Raw genomic sequence first — 21258 nt, 5'->3', positions numbered from 1 at the left:
TAGGCTTAGCCTCAGGGAGAATGAACCTGTTTACCTAGGGTGAATGGCTTTTGGAAATTGCCTTTCCGGTAGTAATATAGTATTGGATATTAAATAAAAATCAAAATGGTCCATTTCATCTGCCTTAATCAAGGTGGTTAGAATTTTTCCATTTTGAAGAACTTGTAGTAAGCTGCGAAGAGCTAATATCCTGTCCCCTGAAGCTACCCAGAGAGAGCAAAATGAGGATTTCTTTTACAACCTCTGCACCAAGGAGAGGAACGTGGGAGCCCTGCTCCGCCCCCTCCCGACACAGGAGAGCCGACCTTCTTAAAATCTAACAGCCCGGAGGAACCTGCCTCTTTCGCGGCCCTCTCTGCACCAAGGAGAAGAGCGTGGGAGCCCTGCTCCGCCCCCCTCCCGACACAGGAGAGCCGACCTTCTTAAAATCTAACAGCCCGGATGAACCTGCCTCTTTCGCGGCCCCCTCTGCACCAAGGAGAGGAGCGTGAGAGCCCTGCTCCGCCCCCCTCCCGACACAGGAGAGCCGACTTTTCTAAATACTCATAACCTAACAGCCTACCCAGTTCTTATCCAGCTTAGTTATCATAGTCCACCCTTCTCCAAAGACCGGGCTCCATGCCAACCCTCTTCCTCTACTGACTCAAACTACCCAGCTCCTACCCCGACAAAGCTCTCCCCTTAAAAAAAAAAAAAAAAATTTTACAAATTATCTAATCATGAAACCGCCTTCATGGCTCCTTCTCCTCCTGCTCTGCTCCTCTCCCCTCACCACCCCCTGCTTGAAACCTCCTTCCCCCAACCTCCTTGACCCCTCCATTGATTTCAATATCTGCCCTGGCCTCAGAATCCCCATGTTGCTGCGTACCAGAAACCATCCCTCCAAAAAAACCCCTCGTAGAGTCAATCACGCATCCCTAAAACCTGTCACCCCGCAAATCTCCCCAACCTTGCCTCTGAATCGCTCACCCCAGTCCCTACACTCTATTGCAATGCCAGATCCGCTTGCAATAAGATTCAAATCTTGAAGGACCTACTTGAAGACTCTGACCCGGGATTCCTTTGCATCACGGAATCTTGGATCACAAAAGACGACACATTCACACAAAATGAACTCTGCTCCCACGGCTATCAAGGTCTCTTCTCTCCCAGAACTAACCGAAAAGGAGGAGGCTTGGCACTAATTCACAAATCATTTTTCGATGTCCAGCTCATCGAAAAGAGCAGCCACACCTCTTTAGAATACATGCTAGTCTCGGTCAATGACGAGCTCCAACCTCACCCACTGGGTATCCTACTTCTCTACCGCCCTCCCACCCCTTGGAACAAATCCTCTGAGCTCGTTCTCGAAACCATATCAAATGCCTTCCTCAAATTCCAAAGACTCTTGATCATCGGGGACATCAATCTGCACCTTGATGACAACACCAACAAGGATACGATCGAACTAAAGAGCTTCCTCACCTCTCTCGGATTTTTCCCCCCCTTCACCTTCCCCATCCCATGAAAAGGGACACACCTTAGACCTCATCAGTTTCCTGGACCTTACCACCTATAAAACCTCAGTCGGCGACACCATCTGGGAACAGGTCCCCTGGTCCGACCACTTCCTTGGGACCTTCCGCCTCCCCATTTTCATGTCGCACCTTGGAACTCCTCCCTGCTCCTCTAACTCCATCACTTTTCGCAAAAAAATTTCAAGCAACCTGTTCTGGCCAAAATTACTAAATAAATTCTCCTCTGCACCTAAGCCTGCAGAACCTGAATCTAACTGGCACAACTGGACCGCCCTCTCCGAATCCACCTTCCACTCCCTCGCCCCCCTTTCAACCAAATCTGTCTCCTATCCTCGCAAAGCCCCCTGGTACCTCCCCTATCACAGAGAACTTAAGCAGAAATGTCGAGCCCTGGAGCGCAAATGGAAAAAATCTAACTCCCCCATAGATAGACAAACCTGGAGAGCCAACATTAAGCTCTACAATTAAGCACTAAAAAAAGCAAGGATGAACTTCTACAGCGAGAAAATCTCCAGATCTAATAACCAGAGTAGTACACTTTTCAAAATCTGGCGCTCTTTAACCTCCAAATCAGACTCCACCTTTCTCCTCCTCTCCCTCAGCCGAAGCCCTAGCAAAATTCTTCAATGAAAAGGTCACTTCCCTACGATGTTCCTTCCCTCCTGCAGTCTCCTACAACTCCCTGGTACCCACTGACCCCAACCCTACTCTAATGGCCTCCAGCGCTATCCCAGCCGACAGACTCTGGTCTACCTTTGAGCACGTATCCGAATCCCTCACCCTTAAAATCTGTCTCAAACTGAAATCTTGCAATTGTTCTTTAGACCCATTTCCCTCCTACCTCTACGAGGAAATATCCTCTCAGGCCATCTCTTCCATCACCAAACTCTTAAACTCCGCCCTGCATTTGGGCCTATTTTCCCCAGAAATGGGCCATATCGTTTTATCCCCTCTACTGAAAAAACCTGACCTTGACCCCTCTTTACCATCCAGCTATCACCCAATAGCAAATATCCCTCTCCTAACTAAGATGCTTGAGTCCATCATATCGACCCAACTTTCATCCTACCTTGAGAAATTCTCCATTCTCCTACCTTACCAATATGGCTTTCGCCCCAATTTCAGTACCGAATCCCTATTGATCTCCCTAATCTCCAAGATTCAACAACTTCATTCCCACAACAAGTTCGCCGTCCTCCTGCAATTCGATCTTTCTGCCGCTTTCGACGTCGTTCACCACGATATTCTAATTTACCAACTCTCTGAGATTGGCATCTCCTCTACAGTCCTTGAATGGTTCTTAAAATTCCTCCGTTCCTGATCCTACATTATCAACATGAATGGCACCTCATCCTCTCCCTGGACACCAACCTGCGGAGTCCCGCAAAGTTCTCCTCTATCGCCTATTCTCTTCAACATTTATATGTCCTCTCTAAAACTCCTCCATCTATCCCCCCTTGAAACAATTTACACCTATGCTGATGACATCCTTGTCCTTCTTGAGACTGACTCAAATCTCACTAATCTCTCAGAGAACATTTCCTCTTGTAACTCGAACCTCCAATCTTGGGCCCACACCGTCCAAATGAAATTGAATGAATCCAAGACAAAACTTCTTTGGCTCGGCCCAAACTTAGCTCAGCTACCCACCTTAATCCCGCTGTCCTCTGGCTCCACCCTGCAGCTCGAATTCTCCAGCAAGGTCCTGGGTGTCATTATCGACTCTACTCTGTCCTTCAATGACCACCTCAACTCCCTGGTGAAAAAATGTTATTTCAGCCTTCACATGCTGAGGAAAGTAAGATCTTGTTTCCACCAAAATCATTTTGCCGTTCTCGTCCAATCTATCATCCTCTCCAGACTGGACTATTGCAATTCTATCTTTATAAGCCTAGCAAAGAAAAACCTTCACAGACTCTAACGGATTCAAAATGCCGCAGCCAAGCTTATCTTTTCAAAAAGTAAATTCGATCATGTCTCACCGCTCCTCCTCAAGCTTCACTGGCTTCCGGTAATTCTCAGAGTCCATTTCAATTGCATCTGCCTAACCTTCAAGATCGTCCACGGCATCCTCCCTCCACTAATTCCGCTTTCTTGGAACTCCTCAAATCCTAATACCACCAGACCCACCCAAAAATTGAAGCTATCCTTCCCCTCACTAAAAGGCATCTCCCTCCCAGGAATACTGGGAACTTCCCTCCACTTCAGACTCACCGAGCTCTGGAACAACCTCACCTCCCCCCTCCGGAACCTGAGTGCTCTCCAACCCTTCCGTAAACTTCTGAAAACCTGGTTATTCTCAAAAATCTAACTCTTCCTCCTCTTTTGACATCCTAGCCCTCTAACTTCCCTCTACCCTCTGACCCTTATCTAGTTCTTACCTTGTAGTTCCTTTCTCTTTACAATTCCTGTAAACCGTGCCGAGCTCCACAACCATGGAGATGGTGCGATATATAAACCTAAGGTTTAGTTTAGTTTAGTTTAGTAATGACAACAATTATTTTGATGATTCAACATCCAATATGGAAGTATTGCCGGCTTCAGTATATCAAGCAGCGCTGTATTTTTACATGTTAATATAAACATCACAGACAAGTAAGTACCTTTGATTCTAAGTGGATTTTTGAAAATAGAGCTTAATGTATGGAAATGGTATTGTGTGTCTATATATAGAAAAAAATATTTTTTTAAAAACCAAGAAAGAAAGAAAATAGGAATTGCTTTAACTAACTGATATCAGAGACAGGGAGATATTTTAGGACCTGTGTTGATAAGTCAGTAGTGTTCCCAAGTGATTGAACTAGGGACTTCTGTTCATTACTGAAGTTCTTTTCTCCCTTATATTTAGTGAGTGAATATTCAGATTTGAGATGATTATAATGTTTATGACATTTTTCTCAACCCATTCTCATTTTTTGTGTGTCTTGATGACTAGAGTTTTTCCATACAGGGTACCCCAATGCTGCTATTTAGGGTATAATATCCAGTTGTGCATGTTTGCAGAATTATTCTGAGATAGGTGGGGTCGGGATGATTATTTAATTTATCAAAATTTCATGGGGAGGATGCTAGGCTCAGAATTTTCCAAGAGTTCCCTATATATTTGCACCATTGATGGGCAGAAGAATTCTATGGCACTGTGGAGGGAGGAATTCTGGAAGAGTTCTTTAGCAATGGTATTGCATTTCTGTGCTATCAGGATGCCAACATGCATGGGGATTCAAAAAAAATTATGGGGATTTAGTTGAGCTCTGTCAAAACGAATGCAGTGTGTTCCAAATTCTGATTAAAGTCAGTACAATAAAGATTTTGAAGAAAAAAAAAAAAAGCCACAATAATTTCAAAATCTTGCTCTTGACGACTTTGATCATTATTTCCTCTCATGCACAGCTTTGACTTTGGAGAACATCGGCTGAAATACATTGACATATTTGTGACATGAGACAAAGTTTGCAGACTGGGACATTAACTCACAAGGTACTGAGCAATACCTAGAGCTTTGTCATTAACTGTCTGTCAAATAGAATGCCAAGAAAATATTTAAGAACTGGTTTTCATATCTCTGACTTTACCATTTATCTGAAATAGCTTACCTTTCCTTTAATTAGATCAGAACACATTGTATTAGGAAATAAGCAGGCAGTGAATAATTCTGCATTAATTCTGCTCCTCAGAAGAAGCAAATTCACAGTCAGTTTCTCTTCGGAGCTTAGAAAGAGACAAGAGACACTGACCTCAACCTCATCCTTAGACAACAGCTGTGCACAGGACAGAAAATCCTCATATTTGGCAAAAGGAATGACAGGTTCTGGCAGTTCTCGCAGGTACAGTTTCAGGAGAGATGCTACAGTGTGAACATCTGTACTGCTGCAGGAGAATGGAAAGAGAGATCTTAGAAGCCTTCAGGTGCATAAGCAAACCAAAGCTATTCCATAAAATGCATTCAGATGCAATTAGCAAACATTTAATGGCTTATGGGAACCTAGGCATTTCCTTGGCAAATTCTCAAAAGAGCAAAGCACAAAAACATTCTTCTCACAGGTATGAACAATGCATACAAAGGCTCCCTAACAGCTACCCTAAGGAATACTTACAGTGAATTAACAGGCTTTCTGAAAATGCTAATTATATCTTGTTAAAATCACTATAGCAAATCATTTTTCTTCTTCGTGGCACAAGATGCAGAAAATCCCATATCAGAGAAGCATTCTAGGTGTCTGCAGTTGGCATTTCATGCACTTGGATGGTTTGTTTAATGTTTAAAGGTGAGTACAAACATAGGCCCCCTTTAATGAAGCTGTGCTAGTGTTTTATTTTTTTTTAATCACCAACCGTGGCGGCAAAAGTTCTGAAAAAAACAAAAGAGAAAACTGCAGACGGTATGTACAAGATGCAGGCTGTGTTTATTAAACCAAATATAAAATGCGGTAACTATTGTCACCCTTTTTTTACAAACCCTGAGACCCGACACGGCCCGTGTTTCAGAGAACACACCTTATTCAGGGGTCCATTAGTTGTAAGGGTTAAAACAAACCGCAATATAAGTTGGTAATAAGCAAAGCGCCTGTGTTAAAGCAATCAATGCGATCCAACTGTACACCGCAAAAGCTTTAACACAGGCGCTTTGCTTATTACCAATTTATATTGCGGTTTGTTTTAATCCTTACAACTAATGAACCCCTGACGAAGGTGTGTTCTCCGAAACACGGACCATGTCGGGTCCCAGGGTTTGTAAAAAAAGGGTGACAATAATTTCCGCATTTTATATTTGGTTTAGTCAACACAGCCTGCATCTTGTACATATTGTCTGCAGTTTTCTCTTTTGTTTTTTTGCTTGATGTTCTTGAATTGCAGACACCGTTGGATTTCCTTGTTGTTTGGCAAAAGTTCTGACACTCATAGGAATTTTATGTATACCATTACAATAGCTTTTAATATGCAGGTGTTACCTATATGTAGGTAAATCACTAGGCTACTCCAGGGACCTGCTTGCTGTGCTGTAACCTTCATGTTTTAGGGATGTGGGAGGGGGTCAGGGACTACTGGGGGATTAAGGGTGGGGTTCATACCTTTGTCCCTCCAGTGGTACCTTTTTGGCATTTAGGCCTAATTCTATAAAAAGCGCTTACCAATCTAGGCGCCTAACTTAATTTTTTTATTAATTAACTTAATTGGCACTAATAATTGAAAGTGCTATCAAAAACCAATTAAAAATTATTTAAAAAATAATTAGCTGGTAGGCGCATACAATTTTGATGTTGGTGTCTACACTAAGGCGCCTACTGGTATCTATCTGGTATCTATCTGGGACCTACTCGAAACTTTGGAGGAACCCCTCGGGAGTACCACAGGGATCACCATTATCACCAACACTATTGAACATTTACATCTCATCCCTAGGACATTTACTACAAAAGCTAAACTTAAACTACATATAAGCAGATGACATTTCCATTTTAATCCCACTGAACAGCATAACAAACGAGACCTTAGAATACATTTCTCATATTATGACCGAAATAGAACACTGGACAATCAATTTCAAGTTGAAACTAAACACAGAAAAAACTAAAGTCTTCCTTGCAAGCTCAACAGCAAAATTACAAAAACAACGTTACATAAAAAAGATCATGAGTACCCGATTACCAAAACAATAAAAATATTAGGAGTCACATTAGACACACATTTGACAATGGTTGAACACACAAACTAAGTGGTAAAAAAGTGTTTCCTGACATTATGGAAATTAAAGACCATCAAAAAATACTTTGACCCATTATCATTTAGACTACTAGTGCAATCACTAGTACTTTCTACACTGGATTACTGCAACATCATTTATATGGGTATACTCAAAAAAACAGTGAGTAAACTTAGATTAGTTCAGAACACAGCAGTCCGCCTGATATTTGGATTAAAAAAAAGTGACCATGTCAGCCCCTACTACAGACTACTGCACTGGCTGCCAGTCGAAGCACGAATAATATTCAAGTTCGCTTGCATATGCTTCAAACTAATATGGGGACTAGCCCCCCATATACTTATTATCACACTTCGTACTATACAGTCCCACGAGGCAAACCAGAAATTGCAATCTATTCGCATATCCAAGCATTATCGGCTGTAAATACAAAACCTTCCTGGATAGAACTTTCATGTATCAAGCAAACAAACAACAACATTGGCTGGACAACTACATAAAAAGAGTTAGATTGACCTATGTTGCCTTTAGAAAAACCATAAAAACTGCCTTATTCGACAAATATATCACCTAAACTTCAACTACACCAATCACTATTTCCTTTTCTTTTTCCTAATATGTCCCCCCTGAAAAAATTCTAAACAAACTGTACTATGTATTTCGCCACTTTATCTAAAAGGACCCCTCTGAATTTCTAAACAAACTGTATATTGTAATTGTTGCTTTTCCATGATTCTGTATACTGTAATTTCATTAATTATCTGCATATTGTAACTCGCTGATTGTTCAGCTCTCTTCAGTTGTAAACCACCTAGAAGTCGCACGATTGTGGCGGTATAGAAGAATAAAATTATTATTATTATTATCAGCAAGTAGGTGTGGTTAAGGACAGGCGCTGGAATTTTAGGCCAAGAAAACCCTGGCTTAACATACTGGTGCCTAAGATTTTCACACCTACTGGTGCCTAAGTCTAGTTAGGAATCACCAGGTGTGATTCTACAAATGGCACCTAACTTTGATTGACATGCAGTAGGTGCCAATTTTCCTAGGTGCCTGCCGAGTTAGGCACAGTTTATAGAATCTGGCCCTTAGTCATTATTGAAACAGGTCTAGCCTAAAGCATCCTACTTTTTTTGCCCTGGATATTTTTCATTGTTCTGTTATTTTCAATCCTCAAACAATCCAAGTTAGAAATGCCCACATAGGCACCATTTAGACATGTCTAAATGTCTATGTGGCCAGTCTATTACAATGCTGGCCTCTCCCATGTCTAAATGGTCTAGATTTGGATGCTCTCAACTTGACTGTTTCTGTGGCCTCATACTTTCCACCATAAATGTAGTGGTTAGAGAGTCTTATGGGCCTGTCTTCTCCTCCCAAGTACTTTTATGCTTTTGTGTGAAAACTCCTTTATAAAATTTCCCCCTAAATGTTTTACAGCATCTGATGTACATATTTTCCATCTAATATACTGTACAATCAACAGAAAATGACAGACCACTGAATGCAAACATGAGGGTCATGGCTGCCTGTGCCCAAGTTTCTAGCTACTTTTTCTATTGAAAATGGCAAATAAACTTAGATGTCCTTGTAGCCTAGATGTTTTGGTTGCCAAGATGTCCCAGTAGGGGATTTTCAGAAAAAAGAAAATTGGATGTCCCATTCAAAAATAGCTGTTTCTTCACCTCTGACTTTGGATGTTTTGTGGGGAACATCCAAAGTCAGATTTAGACATCCTATTGAAAATGGCCCTCCACAGGTATTGCATGTGTAAGCAGAGTCATGATTTCTATGTGTGTTTTACAAAATACTTATACTTTAGAGGTTTAACATTTACTGTATTTTTCGCTCCATAAAATGCACTTTTTCCACCCCCAAAAAGGGGGTGGAAATAAGGGTGCGTCTTAAGGAGCGAATATTAAAAAAAACAACAACAAAAAACCAGCCCAACACCATACCTTTTTATTTGCATCCTGGCTCCCAGCGAGCTTTCAGCGCTTCTGCCACGGTTCCCCTGCTTTCTTCCAGTAGTGGCACAGTGGTGCGCGAGGCAGGTGCATGCTTTTTGCGTGCCCGCCTGGTTCTGCGTTGTACTCTGAATGGCTGCTGTCAGTTCTCGTGAGTCCCGCAAGAACTCACGGCAGCCATTTGGAGTGCAGCGTGGGACCAGGCAGGCACACAAAAAGCACGCACCTGCCTCGTGCACCAATGTGTCAGTGTCAGTAGAGAGCAGGGGAACTGAGGCAGGAGGGTGGAAAGCGCGCTGGGAACCGGGATACAAAAAAAAAAAGGTACCCTGGGGGGGGGGGTTGCTAGCTGGGGGTTGGCTGGCTGGCTGACTGCCTTGGGGCTGGCTGGTGTCACACCTGTGCCCCCAAAGATCGTGACAGGCAGCCAGGTAGTGGCATGCTGCTTAAATCTGGCGTGGTCTCCCTGAAACTAAGGGAGCCTTTCAGGTTGTTTATCCCTAGGCAATCGCCTAGAATTGCTCTTCCAAAGAACACCATTTAGAATGGCTGAAAGAAAAAAATGTACATTTTATTTGGCCAATGGCCTCAAAATCATAGTCCTTATCATTAGCTTGGTAATGTAACACAAACATGAGCCCATCAAAGGTTTTCATGAAAGCAAAAACAAAATATAATCAACAGAAAAGATTTGTATTGTAAATCCAAAATCAGGTTTAACTCAGTTGCTGGTTCCGGGCTTGGTAAGGGAATTAATCACAGTCCTCTTCACCAGAGCATTATTCTGGGAATGTTTGAATGTTTTCACTTCTAGACAATAAGTTCCTATTTCAGCAGAGACAGCTTTATGGCATTCATGCAGCAGAGAAACAATAATGATTCTAAAGGACAGTCTTAATCATCAACCAGGATGGTGGTAAGCAGTGAAAATATATCAGCATTTACTCACATAGATTTTCACTATATTTAAGAGAGACATGCAGGCACTGTGCAATCAATGGGCTGCTATGGCAATAGCTAGCAGCTGGTCTCTGAGCACGGAGCTTTGTCAGCAATGATTCATAAACACAAAACAGGCTGAGTTTCCTGCCCAGCGTTTGGCTTAGTTTAACCACTGTTCTGCTCAGGGAAAGATACAGTTCCTTAGGTTTTAAGGCACAGAGTAAAAAAATGCAGAAAACTGTACAGTCCCAAAAATACCTTCTCTTACAGTACCCACAGTCTGCATACCAGGAAAAAGCAGTAAAGGAAAACATCCAGCAAACTCACATTTGTTTCAAGCCACTTCCATTTACTCTGGCCATACTTCAGCTGCAGCACTGTTGTCCTCAACAATCATAGCCTTACCCGGCTCTGAGGAAAAGAACTCTGAAGGCAAGTTTCCTTCAGCTTGCTCCTCTGTCATTTCTCAATCCGTGCTGTGTACCTCAGCTGGCTGGTCTGTGGTAAGCTCAGTCCCCCGCTGATCTTCCTGTCTCTCTCGTCTCTCCTGTCTCCCCCCTGCTCTCTGCTGAGCCTCACTTTAAGCTGAGGAAAACTACACCCCCTTGGCTTCTGAGGGGGGGAAGGGCTTTCCTTCCTCAGCTTGTGATGTTTCTCTGAAAGAAAACCTTCTTTCTGGTTTCTGCCTTACTGGAACTGGGTAATAGCAGGGCAGAGATTTATTGACTGGCTTTGGCACTACCTTAGGTAAGGCAAACCTTTCCTGTTCTGTCTCAGTCTCATCTTCACTGCTCATAGGGTAGTCAGCTAAATTACTGTCATGGGCTCTGATCTGGTCTGCCCTTGTGCACCGGGGTTTGTGCGATATTCCATATTTTCCTGTGATAAACCTTGGGATTACAGTAGGTTTGTCACACTGGCTGGCTGGCTGCCACTACATGTGCCTACCATTAGATGTGCCCTGTACCCTGTCCCAGCCTACCACTAGACCACGAGAAGGGGGACAGGGCACACCATTTGGTTCAGAATTTTTTCTTGGTTTTTCTTCCTCTACAGTTAGGTGTGTCTTGTGGTCAGGTGCATTTTATAGAGCGAAAAATATAGTAGGTCTGCTCCTTAGCAGGCTTCACGTCATTCTAGGCACAATTTCTGCTACTTTTCCACTAGTATTTTATAAAGACACATAGGCTGGAAATAGGTACCCTTTGGGTGTTTATATAAGCTGCCTTTTGTAAAATTACTCTTTAACAACCAGAAAATAAAAAAAACAAACACAATGGAAAAAACTGCACATTGCTATGAGTCTTTAATACAAATATGGAAAACAGGACTCCATACAATTATGTTTTGGCTTTTTGGCCTACGTCAGGAGTCTCAGTCACTCTCTTAAAAATGTAATGTCTTAACTTGTTGAAAGACTGTAAACTATGAACAGTGATACTGTTGGCCTCAGGGAATGTGCGACATCAAACTGCTTATTACTCACCTGTAGAACAAAGTGGCATGGCACAGCTAAACATTAGAAGTCAAATAGGCTCTAAAAATTTCATTTCGAAGATACCCAACGCAGGTCGAAAAGCAGAAACACAATTGTGTAGAGTCTTGTTTTCCAAATGTGTATTAAAGACTCATAGCACCACTGTTTTTGTAGTTTTTGACCATTTGTTGAGTTAGTTTTCCTGTTCAACCAGACAGTATAACATACCTGTCAAATAAAGGTTTTTCTCCACAATCAAAAGCATCCTGAAGGTCCTTTACTAGGTTGGCTTGGCCTGGCATCCGAAATAAGCCTTCTTCAGCAAGCCCACGCTCCCGAATAAAATCCACACATTGTTCCACCAGTAGTGGAGCTAACCTGTGGCCATACTTTCTTTCATAGAGCACAGTGTCTTCCAGGCGCTGGCCAAAGATGCCTGAAAAGAGGAAATAGTTAAATATTCATTTGAGACCGAGTGTAAATATTCATTTGAGACTAAGTGTAAATATGTTGTTTGGGAAGCTGGTAAAATGGCATCCAATCAATATTCAAAGCCAGGAGAGGCTCTTGTCTGTTTAAATCACTTGTTCAGGGCTAACCCTGGATATTCAGTGACACTTAATGTTGCTGAATATTCACCTAAGCCAAAACCAGCTAACTTGAGGGCTATCTGGCAAGGAAGTCAGCACTTAAGTAGTTGCGTGTCGACATTCAGCGGTTAATTGTATAAACAGAATCGCATAAACCAAGGTACTAACTTTATGCAGTTCATCCTAAGTGGTTAAGTGCTGAATACTGTACTTAACTGCATATATGTTAGCTGGCCACATATGCCTGGATATTCAACATCAGTGCCTGGACATGGCCTAACATTGAATTTCCAGAGAAAGTCGGTGGCTGACTATTGACCAGACATGAATTGAGATTAATGGTGTAGCGAGGGTGAGAGGCGCCTGGGGTGGTAGCACCCTACCCCCACCCTCGTATCCACCCCCTGCTCCTTCCTTGATCCCGCATGCCTTGCATGCCCCCTTTCCTAGCACCTTCCCCAATCTCACCAGCAGTGCACTCCCCTTCCCTTATACCTCTAGTTGAAGTTGTTGATCGTGGCAGTCAACAACATGCTCCTCATGACCCCGTCGACTCTTCCTTTGACTTCACTTCCTAAGTGTGGCACCCAGAAGTGACGTCAGTGGGAGAACAGACAGGGTTGCGATGAGTATGTTGTTGACCGCCACGAACAACAACTTCAGCTAGGAGGTATGGGGGAAGGGAAGGGAGGCATGTGCATGGAGGGAAGGAATGGGAAGAGGCAGGGGCGGAGAGAAGGAAGGGTGCCAGCACCCCCACCAACATGGAACCCAGGGTCAACCGCCCCCCCCCTTACTAAGCTACTGATTGGAGATGGTCCACTGAGGAGATTCAAAGGAGGGGAGGGCATTAGTAGGAATAGGAGGGACATAAAATTGGGTGTACAAGCTAATAACAAGCAGCAAGTGAAAGGGAAAGACTGCACACATTATCATTATGATTGCTATTGTGCCTAAAGTACCATCCTCCAAATTCTATAAACATATACACACAACTTTATGCTTATTTATTTATTTTATTTGTTTTCTATCCTGGTCTCTCCAATAAGCTCAGAACGGGTTACAGGTTAACCATACATAATATACAGTTAACGGGTTACAATTTGCTACAGTTACAGTATAACTTTTTTTCAATACAAGTTTTTAGCCTAACTCGACACATCCTAGGGATCTAATACCAATATACATGAGATACAGTTTACAGATTGCAGTTTGCACCTTTGTGTCCCTGCTGTCCCAAAGGCAGAGAAAGCAAAGAAACTTGGTAAAACTGTCTTGGAGATCCATGAGGACTGCCACCATTTTGAAGTCTCCGATGACCTCCCAGCTGTACTCATCTTATTTCAAAGCGCCTAGTAAGGTCTTGATGCTGTTGTAATCCTCTTTGAGGTGCACTGAGTGGAAGAGATGGGTACTTGTTCCAGTTATGGAGCAGCATAGCTATGAAGCTCCTGGATGAGCTATCAGTGAAGAGACATCACTCTTTTGGGTTACAGGCGACTCCAATTACCTCAGACTAGTCACATTGTAGAAGAAGCAGAGCCCATCTTGATGGATGAAGGTGGAAAAAGCTTGGTGATGCTTCCTCTGATCTGTGACTAGCACATTTTTATCCATCAAGTTCCACTGCTTGAGCCTAGACAACAAAAGGGCTCCTAAGTTTAATCAGCTTGAAATCAATCTGGAATGTTCTGCAGAAAAGGTAAATGTAAAAAAAAAAAAAAATCTATGTCCTGGTAACAAAAGCAAACTTTGAGGGGAATGATATCCATTTTCTATTCTTTGTGGCATAGGCAATTAAGGCAGAGCACTTAATATCTGCCCCCCCCCCAAAAAAAAAAAAAAAAAAAAAAAAGTTACATAATCTATTCATTGCCAGTACCCAAATTGTTAACTGTAGTACCTGAAGATTGGAGGGTGGCCAATGTTATGCCAATTTTTAAAAAGGGTTCCAGGGGAGATCCAGGAAATTACAGACTGGTAAGCCTTACTTCAGTGCTGGGAAAAATGGTAGAAACAATTATTAAAAATAAAATTGTGGAACACGTAGACAAACATGATTTAATGAGATGGAGTCAGCCGAGGGAGATCTTGCCTCATAAATTTGCTTGACTTCTTTGAAGGTATGAATAATCATGTGGATGAAGGTAAGCCGGTTGATATAGTATATCTAGATTTTCAGAAAGCTTTTGATAAAGTTCCTCACGAGAGGCTCCTGAGAAAAATAAAGTGTCATGGGATAGGTGGCAAAGTTCAGTTGTGTATTAGGAATTGGTTATCAGATAGAAAACAGAGGGTAGGGTTAAATGGTCTTTTTTCTCAATGGAGGAGCATAAACAGTGGAGTGTCGCATGGGTCTGTACTAGGACCAGTGCTATTTAACTTATTTATACATGATCTGGAAATTGGAACGATGAGTGAGGTTATTAAATTTGCAGATGACACTAAACTGTTCAAAGTTGTTAAAATGCATACAGATTATGAAAAATTGCAGGCGGACCTTAGGAAATTGGAAGACTGGGCATCCAAATGGCAAATGGAATTTAATGTGGACAAATGCAAAGTGATGCACATTGGGAAGAATAACCTGAATCACAGTGACTGGCTGCTAGGGTCCACCTTGAGGATTAATGCCCAAGAAATGGATCTGGGTGTCATCGTAGACAATATGATGAAACCTTCTGCTAAATGTGTGGTGATGGCTAAAAAAACAAACAGGATGCTAGGAATTATTTAAAAAAGGGATGGTTAACAAAACTAATAATGTTATAATGCCCCTGTATCATTCCATGGTGCGACATCATCTGGAGCAATGCGCTCAATTCTGGTCTCCTTATCTCAAGAAAGATATAGTGGCGCTAGAAAAGTTTCAAAGAAGAGCGACCAAGATGATAAAGGGGATGGAACTCCTCTTATATGAGGAAAGACAAAAACGGTTAAGGCTCTTCAGCTTGGAAAACAGATGGCTGAGGGGAGCTATGATTGAAGTCTATAAAATCCTAAGTGGAGTAGAACGGGTACAAGGGGTTCGATTTTTCACTACGTCAAAAATTACAAAGACTAGGGGACACTCGATGAAGTTACAACCAATAGGAGAAAATTGTTTTTCACTCAGAGAATAGTTAAGCTCTTGAACGCATTGCCAGAGATTGTGGTAAGAGAGGATAGCGTAGCTGGTTTTAAGAAAGGTTTGGACAAATTCCTGAAGGAAAAGTCCATAGTCTGTTATTAAGACATGGGGGAAACCTCTGCTTGCCCTGGATCAGTAGCATGGAATGTTGCTTCTCTTTGGGTTTTGGCCAGGTACTAGTGACCTGGATTGGCCACCGTGAGAATGGGCTACTGGGCTTGATGGACCATTGATCTGACCCAGTAAGGCTATTCTTATGCTCTTATGTTAATAAACAAGAAGCCAGTCAATTTGCTAGGGTACTTTTTGCAATGGGTATACTAGTTCTAATAGGTTGAAATGGGAAGAAAAACAGCTATTTTTCTAAGCACTTTAGTTCTTTTTAAGTAGCAGCCACTGCTTGCCCTAGATCAGGGGAAGGGAACTCCAGTCCTCGAGAGCCGTATTCCAGTTGAATTTTCAGGATTTCCCCAATGAATATGCATGAGATCTATTTGCATACACTGCTTTCAATGCATATTCATTGGGGAAATCCTGAAAACCCGACTGGAATATGGCTCTTGAGGACCGGAGTTCCCTACCCCTGCCCTAGATCGTTGACATGGAATATTGCTACTCCTTGGGTTTTGGACAGGTACTAGTGACCTGGATTGGCCACTGTGGGAACGGGCTACTGGGCTTGATGGACCATTGGTCTGACCCAGTAAGACTATTCTTATGTTCTTATAACTGGGCAAAGGTATAACTGCTTTTTATATGGTTTTATCTGTCTAGTTCACCATCTAGGCACTGACACTGAATATTGCCCCGCCATTCCTGTCCAAACTCCACCTTTTCAATCACCTTGGAACTACCTGGATATTGTCAGGTCAGTTTGTGCTGATATTAAGTGGCTCTACATGTTTATGTGACATATCAGTGGATAGCTGGGCACAAGCAAGTTAGCTAGATAGGAAATGTTAAATGCTCCTATGTTAATTTTTGTAAGTTTCACATGCTAATGACTAAGTTAATCCACAGCCTGCAAAGTTAAAAAAAAAAAAGAAGCCCTGAAACGTGCTGCATTAAATCTGGATTTTGCATGCGGGAAAGTCCCAGGATAGAACATGTTAAGCCCACATTTCAGCAAAAGGGCTCCTAAATTAATTCTTTGCTTTGGTCTTTGTTAGAAACAATTTTTGATGTTGATGATATAGAGGAATTGAAGCAAATCTAGGTAAATTAGCAAGATTTAATAGAGCAAACTGACAGGCTTAAGGCAGCAAATCACCTGGAATAGATGCTATATACTGTGTGCTTCTGAAATAACTCAGAAGTGAAATTCCAGACCTAGCCATTTGTAATCCATCATTAAAATTGTCACTATTTTCAAGGATCAGAAGGTGGCCAATGTAATGGCTTAATAGATCAGAACCAACATGGATGAAGAAAGGTGAAGGTCTTGTGTCACTAATCCATAAGATTTTGTGATGGGGTTAATAAGCATGTGGTTAGGGGTGAGACAGTTGATGTGGAGGGGCATTTTTTATATGATATCTGCTCCTTAGCAGTTTAGATGGTTTGCAAAACACACACAAAAATCTATCATCAAACATGCCCATTCTCAAAACTTCAAGATGCCTTTCTTGGATTCTGGAAATTGGAGGCGATGAGGATGGCTGTGTGAGTGCACATGATTACTCGTAACTGGAAAAATTGGGATCGCCTTAGTTTTTTTTTTGATGGGCGAATTTATGCTGAAGTTATAAGTATGAGAAAATGAATGCTGATATGCTAGGGCATACTAAGATATTCAAATTAGTTTAGGGGTCCATTGCCGTGTTTTGTAGAGTTGTTAGAGTTGTCCTTTATCTTTATTTCCTATTGTTTTAATACCCACATATCCAGGGAAGCATGGGTGGATATATCTTTTGTTTGGTATTATTCCCTGATGGAAAATGTTGGATGGGAGAGGGGTTTTATTTTTGTATTGATACTGATTGATTATAAGTGCTTATTTGATGATTATTATTTGTATGTATATTGTATTGCGGTTTTTGTTTGCTTTGAAAACTAAAGATTTTTTAAAAAGATGCCTATCTTGTTTTGTTAAATACTTTACAGGCCCTCTTGAAAGCTAAATATAAATACAATGAAATTTTCTCACAACTGGCTAGGAAAGATTTGTTTTCTCAACAGGCTCTGTATTATGGAAAGTCGAATAAAGTGGGAAGATTATTGGCTAATTATCTTAAGGCCAAAAAAGGAAAGTAAAGATTGTGGCTATTAAAGATGAGAAGGTAAAACTCATTCTCAAATTGGACATATTTTAAATCAATTTCTGAACTATTACAAAGCTTTATATTCTTATGAGCTTTATTCAAATAAAGAAACTAAGGGATTAGAGTTTTTAAAGTTAATCAAGGGTCCAAAAATTCCCAAGCATATAAAAGGAAATCTTGAGGGGCCTATATCACTTAAAGAATTTCAGACAGCGTTGAAGTCCCTTAGAGTTGGATCCACTCCAGGTGGTGATGCACTGTGGAGTTTTATAAATCATTCCAAATTACATTATTATCACATTACTACATGTTTTGAAGCTATGTGTTTCAGTGTGAGTACTGAACTGTTACTCACAAACTGACACGAAGAATTATATCGTTTAGATGTGATTGCTTGTCACGAAGCTTACCAGGATCGTTTTGAACAAGCTCTCAGGACTATTTTTGAAACACGCACTAGTTGGGTCTTCTGAGGCAGGCAACGAAACGGGGCCATGTTGGGACCCCATTAATCTTGTTTTTGCAAGCTAAGTGAACATATTTCTAAATCCATTTATGCAGTGACTTTTTGCATGATTGACATAAGAAGAAAGGAAAACTACCATCATATTTTGAAATTGTGCAAAGTTCTTCAAATTTTATGAAAAAATCCTAGTCTATGAGCGTGATCAAAAAACGTATATAGTAGCAATGACTGGAAGGTGAACTCTTTACACAGGGAGGTTTTTCAGTCTTCCCTCCAGAGTTCCATATCTCTGAGTTTATATAGACGGTTTTTGATCACCCTCTTCAGACAGAATACTCTTAGGGTCAGTTGTTTCGATTATATAGCAAGCTTTTTCTGACCTTGGTTTTTCTCAGTACATTTCCCTGAAATTTATTTGGCTGGGTAAAACTGCCAGAATAGCTTTAGTATCTTTACAAAAACCAATTATGGTGGGTGGGGTAAATTTTCCAAATTTTTATAGGTACCATCAGGCCTTTGTACTGTGTCAGGGTATGTATTGGATCATTCCTGAGCTTATAGAACATCTCCCTGATTGGCTTTACTTAGAATGGCAATTTATGTCCTCATTAAGATTATTCTCCAAATTGTTGTGAAACACACTAAAATCTTTAAGACTTGGCTGAAGTACAAGTCACAACTACCCACAACACATTGAAGCTAAGTACTTCTATATTAACTCTTATAATGAGAGAGTATTGCATAACAAATCACTACATCATATATAAAAAAATATTAAAAAACTCATAAAAAATATTTAAAAGAGTGTATGGGACCAATGATAGCTCACTTTGTAGTTATTAGCCTTGAAAAAAACAATTAAGATTATGTCAAAAAGGTGAGTATCAAATTGCCCAGAATTTATAAGGATAATAGTATCTTATTTGCCACATGGAGCACCTTAAAATTTATTAACAACTTAACAGAAATTCCAGTAGAAAAATCCACGTCAGTCCTTATGGTGGAACTACATGATTCAAATTGGTGAGTCTAAGATCTTCTGAAAGCATTGGTTGCAGGCAGGTATACGTACGCTAGATGATGTGATATCTAATGGGAAAATGCTTGATTTCTGCAACAATCATTCGGTATTTCAATATCAAATATATAAGTGGTTGCAGTTGAAGCAAGCCATTCAGAAGGGGTTCCCTGATTGACAAAATCTAAAAAAAAAACAGTATAGCTTCCAGACAGATTTGCAGGGGCACCAGGCAGCCAAGTGGTATAAATTAATATCTGGCTATATGAATAAAAAACAAAAAACAAGTTTGAGAGATATTTGGAGCATTGAGATTAAGCAGCAGATTTCTGCTACTCAATGGCCACGGATTTGGTCTTGGAGGATGAGGTGTACAGCATCAGCATTTATGAGACAAACCTGGTTTTTTTTGTTGCATAGAAGTTTTTGGATCCCTGTTCATCTGCAGAAATTAGATAGTTCTAAGTCAAATAGATGCTGGCACTGTCATCTCGATATAGGGACATTGGATCATCTATTGTTCTATTGTTCTTTGATACTCAGTTTTTGGAGATCTATATGGGGACATATTACTCTGATTCTGGAGACTGTGGTTCCGCTTTCATATGAAGCAGTGTTATGTGGGACGCTATCATCTCCTACATCTCCAGTAGACAGGCATAAAATCAGGTTACTGGGTATAATGACTGGGGTAGCCATCCAAATGATTACGAAAAACTGGAAGAATTGTGACCACTTAAATTTCACTTTTGGGTGGAATTCGATATGCTTGTGTTATCGTTACGAGAAAATGATGTCTGAACAAAGGGGTAATATTAAGTGGTTTAATCTGATGTGGGGTCCATTGACCAATTTTATTGATTCTAACTGAATGGTTTTCCCCTTTACTTTTGGTTATACTTTTTACATCCAGGGAAGAGGGGTGGGTGGGAGGGAGAAGGATAATGTATTGGGACTGGTTTATTTATGAATTGTTAGTACTATTGTATGGGTATCTTAAATATATTGAAATCAGCGGGGGAGGGGAGTGAAAATTATTCTTATGTATTTCACTGATGGATATAAGTGCTGTTTTTTCAGGTATATGAGTAAGAGATCAATCAAATCTATATATATAAAATCGGAGGTATGTGTGTATGTATGTGTGTGTGTATGTGCCGCGATCACGCAAAAACGGCTTGACCGATTTGAACGAAACTTGGTATGCAGATCCCTCACTACCTGGGATGATATGTTCTGGGGGTCTCGCGGCCCACCTGCACACGTGGGCGGAGCTACAAACAGAAAATCAGATTTCACCCATTCATGTCAATGGAAAAAATGTAAAAAGCTACCATTCTCACAGTAATTCCTACTATCTGGGGTGATATGTTCTGGGGGTCTCGCGGCCCACCTGCACACGTGGGCGGAGCTACAAACAGAAAATCAGATTTCACCCATTCATGTCAATGGAAAAAATGTAAAAAGCTGCCATTCTCACAGTAATTCCTACTATCTGGGGTGATATGTTCTGGGGGTCTCGCGGCCCACCTGCACATGTGGGCGGAGCTACAAACAGAACATCAGATTTCACCCATTCATATCAATGGAAAAAATGTAAAAAGCTGCCATTCTCACAGTAATTCAAAAACGGCTTGACCGATTTGAACGCAACTTGGTATGCTGATCCCTCACTACCTGGGGTGATATGTTCTGGGGGTCTCACAGCCCACCTGCACACGTGGGCGGAGCTACAAACAGAAAATCAGATTTCACCCATTCATGTCAATGGAAAAAATGTAAAAAGCTACCATTCTCACAGTAATTCCTACTATCTGGGGTGATATGTTCTGGGGGTCTCGCGGCCCACCTGCACACGTGGGCGGAGCTACAAACAGAAAATCAGATTTCACCCATTCATGTCAATGGAAAAAATGTAAAAAGCTGCCATTCTCACAGTAATTCAAAAACGGCTTGACCGATTTGAACGAAACTTGGTATGCAGATCCCTCACTACCTGGGGTGATATGTTCTGGGGGTCTCGCGGCCCACCTGCACACATGGGCGGAGCTACAAACAGAAAATCAGATTTCACCCATTCATGTCAATGGAAAAAATGTAAAAAGCTGCCATTCTCACAGTAATTCAAAAACGGCTTGACCGATTTGAACGAAACTTGGTATGCAGATCCCTCACTACCTGGGGTGATA

General features: G+C 41.3%; 1 protein-coding gene across 6 annotated transcripts in view; it reads right to left on the bottom strand.

The window, feature by feature from the left end:
• The window catches only part of ARHGAP22 (Rho GTPase activating protein 22), a 285773-nt gene that overhangs the window by 29389 nt on the left and 235126 nt on the right, over positions 1-21258 (bottom strand). For all 6 annotated transcript variants that reach the window (XM_033943092.1, XM_033943093.1, XM_033943089.1 and 3 more), the window contains 2 exons: positions 11833-12040; positions 5252-5384 (listed from right to left, as the gene is read on the bottom strand). In XM_033943092.1, the coding sequence (XP_033798983.1) occupies positions 5252-5384; positions 11833-12040 (341 nt within the window). The remainder of the gene's footprint in view (positions 1-5251; positions 5385-11832; positions 12041-21258) is intronic.

This window comes from Geotrypetes seraphini, chromosome 4 (assembly GCF_902459505.1).
Source record: "Geotrypetes seraphini chromosome 4, aGeoSer1.1, whole genome shotgun sequence".
Lineage (NCBI taxonomy): Eukaryota > Metazoa > Chordata > Amphibia > Gymnophiona > Dermophiidae > Geotrypetes > Geotrypetes seraphini.
Note: the sequence above shows the minus strand (reverse complement) of the source record. Positions and strands in the feature narration are given on the sequence as shown.